Raw genomic sequence first — 5,000 nt, 5'->3', positions numbered from 1 at the left:
GTATCTAACCCCGTGCTGTACCTGTCCTGGGAGTGTTTGATGGGGACGGTGTAGAGGGAGATTTACTCTGTATCTAACCCCGTGCTGTACCTGTCCTGGGAGTGTTTGATGGGGACAGTGTAGAGGGAGATTTACTCTGTATCTAACCCCGTGCTGTACCTGTCCTGGGAGTGTTTGATGGGGACAGTGTAGAGGGAGATTTACTCTGTATCTAACCCCGTGCTGTACCTGTCCTGGGAGTGTTTGATGGGGACAGTGTAGAGGGAACTTTACTCTGTATCTAACCCCGTGCAGTACCTGTCCTGGGAGTGTTTGATGGGGACAGTGTAGAGGGAACTTTACTCTGTATCTAACCCCGTGCAGTACCTGTCCTGGGAGTGTTTGATGGGGACGGTGTAGAGGGAACTTTACTCTGTATCTAACCCCGTGCTGTACCTGTCCTGGGGAGTGTTTGATGGGGACGGTATAGAGGGAGATTTACTCTGTATCTAACCCCGTGCTGTACCTGCCCTGGGAGTGTTTGATGGGGACAGTGTAGAGGGAGATTTACTCTGTATCTAACCCCGTGCTGTACCTGTCCTGGGAGTGTTTGATGGGGACAGTGTAGAGGGAGATTTACTCTGTATCTAACCCCGTGCTGTACCTGTCCTGGGAGTGTTTGACGGGGACGGTGTAGAGGGAGATTTACTCTGTATCTAACCCGGTGCTGTACCTGTCCTGGGAGTGTTTGATGGGGACGGTGTAGAGGGAGATTTACTCTGTATCTAACCCCGTGCTGTACCTGTCCTGGGAGTGTTTGATGGGGACGGTGTAGAGGGAGATTTACTCTGTATCTAACCCCGTGCTGTACCTGTCCTGGGGAGTGTTTGATGGGGACGGTATAGAGGGGGATTTACTCTGCTGCTGGATGTTGGACTCTGTCTCTCTTTAGGGAAGGAACATGATGATCTGCTCCATGATCTCGCTGCGCGTTATGTGGAAGCGATGAAGGACATGGACAACCGGAAGCCGGGCCCCACGAGCATTCTAGGTAACTCGGCCTCTGCACTGCACCCTCCACAGGCACCGACTCTCCCCTGGGGGTAGGGACACCGACACTCCCCCGGGGGTACAGGTCTCCCCCACGGGCACCGATTGTTAACCCTCTCTCTCTCTCTCTCTCTCTCTCTCTCTCTCTCTCTCCCCCTCGAACAGGAACCTCCCAGTTGAAACCAGGCCAGACTGGCGGCTATCGTATCCCCTTCAACCCCCGGGCACTGGGCTGTGGGGCAGCCATGAGATCGATGTGCATCGGACTCAGGTGGGAGCCTTGGCTGTGGACGCGAGGGTGGGGTCGCGGAGGGAGGGGGAGTGTGTCTCTGAGGGAGGGGGAGTCTCCGACAGGCGGGGGAGTGTACGTGGTGGTCGGGGAGTGTCTGTGGGCAGGGGGAGAGTATGAAGTGGGCGGGGAGTGTCTGCGGGCAGGAGGGGGAGTGTCTGTGCGGGAGGGGGAGAGTCTGTGAGGTGGGGGGAGTGTCTGTGAGCTGGGGGGAGTGTCTGTGGGGGAGGGGGAGTGTCTGTGGGGGGAGGGGGAGTGTCTGCGGGGGGGAGGGGGAGAGTCGGTGAAGGTGGGGGAGTGTCTGCGGGGGAGGGGGAGAGTCTGTGAGGGTGGGTGGAGTGTCTGTGGGGGAGGGGGAGTGTCTGTGGGGGTGGGGGAGTGTCTGTGGGGGTGGGGGAGTGTCTGTGAGGGAGGGGGAGTGTCTGTGAGCTGTGGGGGGTGTCTGTGAGCTGGGGGGAGTGTCTGTGGGGGTGGGGGAGTGTCTGTGAGGGAGGGGGAGTGTCTGTGAACTGGGGGGAGTGTCTGTGGGGGTGGGGGAGTGTCTGTGAGGGAGGGGGAGTGTCTGTGAGGGAGGGGGAGTGTCTGTGAGCTGGGGGGAGTGTCTGTGGGGGTGGGGGGACGGTCTGTGGGGGAGGGGGAGTGTCTGTGAGGGAGGGGGAGTGTCTGTGAGCTGGGGGGAGTGTCTGTGGGGGTGGGGGTGTGTCTATGAGGGAGGGGGAGGGTCTGTGAGGGAGGGGGAGTGTCTGTGAGGGAGGGGGAGGGTCTGTGAGGGAGGGGGAGTGTCTGTGGGGGTGGGGGAGTGTCTGTGAGGGAGGGGGAGTGTATGTGAGCTGGGGGGGGGGTGTCTGTGAGCTGGGGGGAGTGTCTGTGGGGGTGGGGGAGTGTCTGTGAGGGAGGGGGAGTGTCTGTCAGCTGGGGGGAGTTTCTGTGGGGGTGGGGGAGTGTCTGTGGGGATGGGGGAGTGTCTCTGGGGGTGGGGGAGTGTCTGTGGGGGTGGGGGAGTGTCTGTGAGGGAGGGGGAGTGTCTGTGGGGGTGGGGGAGTGTCTGTGGGGGTGGGGGAGTGTCTGTGAGGGAGGGGGAGTGTATGTGAGCTGGGGGGGTGGTGTCTGTGAGCTGGGGGGAGTGTCTGTGGGGGTGGGGGAGTGTCTGTGAGGGAGGGGGAGTGTCTGTCAGCTGGGGGGAGTTTCTGTGGGGGTGGGGGAGTGTCTGTGAGGGAGAGGGAGTGTCTGTCAGCTGGGGGGAGGGTCTGTGTGGGTGAGGGAGTGTCTGTGGGGGTGGGGGAGTGTCTGTGGGGGTGGGGGGAGTGTCTGTGGGGGTGGGGGGAGTGTCTGTGGGGGTGGGGGGAGTGCCTGTGGGGGTGGGGGAGTGTCTGTGAGGGAGGGGGAGTGTCTGTGAGCTGGGGGGAGTGTCTGTGGGGGTGGGGGAATGTCTGTGGGGGTGGGGGAGTGTCTGTGGGGGTGGGGGGAGTGTCTGTGGGGGTGGGGGGAGTGTCTGTGGGGGTGGGGGGAGTGCCTGTGGGGGTGGGGGAGTGTCTGTGAGGGAGGGGGAGTGTCTGTGAGCTGGGGGGAGTGTCTGTGGGGGTGGGGGAATGTCTGTGGGGGTGGGGGAGTGTCTGTGGGGGTGGGGGAGTGTAGGTGGGTGTGGGGGAGTGTCTATGAGGGAGGGGGAGTGTCTGTGAGGGAGGGGGAGTGTCTGTGGGGGAGGGGGAGTGTCTGTGGGGGAGGGGGAGTGTCTGTGAGGGAGGGGGAGTGTCTGTGAGCTGTGGGGGGTGTCTGTGAGCTGGGGGGAGTGTCTGTGGGGGTGGGGGAGTGTCTGTGGGGGAGGGGGAGTGTCTGTGAGGGAGGGGGAGTGTCTGTGAGCTGGGGGGGGGTGTCTGTGGGGGTGGGGGGAGCGTCTGTGGGGGTGGGGGAGTGTCTGTGAAGGAGGGGGAGTGTCTGTGAGCTGGGGGAGTGTCTGTGGGGGTGGGGGAGTGTCTGTGGGGGTGGGGAGTGTCTGTGGGGGAGGGGCAATGTCTGTGAGGTGGAGCGATTGTCTGTGGGGGAGGGTGAGTGTCTGTGGGGGAGGTGAGGTGTCGTGGGGGAGGGGAGGTGGTCTGTGAGGAGGGCGTTCTGTGGGGGGGATTTGTCTGTGGGGGTGGGGGTGGGGGAGTGTCTGTGAACTGTGGGAGTGTCTGTGAGGGAGGGGGAGTGTGTCTGTGGAGGAGGGGGCGTGTCTGAGGGTGGGGGAGTGTCTGTGGGGGATGGGTAGTGTCTGTGAGGGTGGGTGAGTGTCTGTGAGGGGGAGGGTGAGTGTCTGTGAGCGAGGGGGAGTGTGTCTGTGAGGGAGGGGGCGTGTCTGAGGGTGGGGGAGTGTCTGTGAGGTGGAGGGATTGTCTGTGGGGGAGGGTGAGTGTCTGTGAGGGAGGGGGTGAGTGTCTGTGAGGGAGGGGGTGAGTGTCTGTGGGGGAGGGTGAGTGTGTCTGTGAGGTGGAGGGGGAGTGTGTCTGTGAGGGAGGGGGAGTGTCTGTGAGGGAGGGGGCGTGTCTGTGGGGGTGGGGGATTGTCTGTGGACAGTGGGAGTGTCTGTGAGGGAGGGGGAGTGTGTCTGTGAGGGAGGGGGAGTGTCTGAGGGTGGGGGAGTGTCTGTGAGGGGGAGGGTGTGTGTCTGTGAGGGGGAGGGTGAGTGTCTGTGAGGTAAAGGGGGAGTGTGTCTGTGAGGGAGGGGGAGTGTGTCTGTGAGGGAGGGGAGAGTGTGTCTGTGAGGGAGGGGGAGTGTGTCTGTGAGGGAGGGGGAGTGTGTCTGTGAGGGAGGGGGAGCGTGTCTGTGAGGGAGGGGGAGCGTGTCTGTGAGGGAGGGGAGAGTGTGTCTGTGAGGGAGGGGGAGTGTGTCTGTGAGGGAGGGGGAGCGTGTCTGTGAGGGTGGGGAGAGTCTGTGAGGGAGGGGGCGTGTCTGTGAGGGAGGGGGAGCGTGTCTGTGAGGGTGGGGAATGTCTGTGAGGGTGGAGAGTGTCTGTGGGGCTGGGGGAGAGTCTGTGAGGGAGGGGGAGCGTGTCTGTGAGGGTGGGGAGTGTCTGTGGGGCTGGAGGAAAGTCTGTGAGGGAGGGGGCGTGTCTGTGAGTGTGGGGAGTGTCTTTGAACAGGGGGAGTGTCTGTGAGGTGGAGGGAGTATCTGTTGGGGTGGGGAGTGTGTCTGTGAGGGTGGGGGGAGTGTCTGTGGGCGGGCTGAGTGTGAACAGGGGGAGAATCTGTGAGGCGGGGGAGAGTCTGTGAGGGAGGGGGAGTGTCTGTGAGGCAGGGGGAGAGTCTGTGAGGGAGGGGGAGTGTCTGTGAGGCAGAGGGAGTGTCTGTGAGGCAGAGGGAGTGTCTGTGAGGCAGAGGGAGTGTCTGTGAACAGGGGGAGTGTCTGTGAACAGGGGGAGTGTCTGTGAGGCAGGGGGAGTGTCTGTGAGGCAGGGGGAGTGTCTGTGAACAGGGGGAGTGTCTGTGAACAGGGGGAGTGTCTGTGAGGCGGGGAGAGTGTCTGTGAACAGGGGGAGTGTCTGTGATGCAGGGGGAGAGTCTGTGAGGCAGGGGGAGTGTCTGTGAGGCAGGGGGAGAGTCTGTGAAACAGGGGGAGTGCCTGTGAGGCAGGGGGAGAGTCTGTGAGGCAGGGGGAGTGTTTCTGTGAACAGGGGGAGTGTCTGTGAGGCAGGGGGAGTGTGTC

At 62.6% G+C, this 5,000-nt stretch overlaps 1 protein-coding gene across 1 annotated transcript in view; it reads left to right on the top strand.

Moving 5' to 3' along the window:
- The window catches only part of adprh (ADP-ribosylarginine hydrolase), a 15,082-nt gene that overhangs the window by 696 nt on the left and 9,386 nt on the right, over positions 1-5,000 (top strand). Inside the window, exons 3-4 of the mRNA XM_041182540.1 lie at positions 932-1,030; positions 1,195-1,300. Coding sequence (XP_041038474.1) covers positions 932-1,030; positions 1,195-1,300 — 205 coding nt within the window. The remainder of the gene's footprint in view (positions 1-931; positions 1,031-1,194; positions 1,301-5,000) is intronic.

Source organism: Carcharodon carcharias, unplaced genomic scaffold (genome assembly GCF_017639515.1).
Source record: "Carcharodon carcharias isolate sCarCar2 unplaced genomic scaffold, sCarCar2.pri scaffold_1028_ctg1, whole genome shotgun sequence".
In the NCBI taxonomy this organism is placed as follows: Eukaryota; Metazoa; Chordata; class Chondrichthyes; order Lamniformes; family Lamnidae; genus Carcharodon; species Carcharodon carcharias.
The sequence above is the reverse complement of the archived record's forward strand: the minus strand, read 5'-3'. Positions and strand labels throughout refer to the sequence as shown.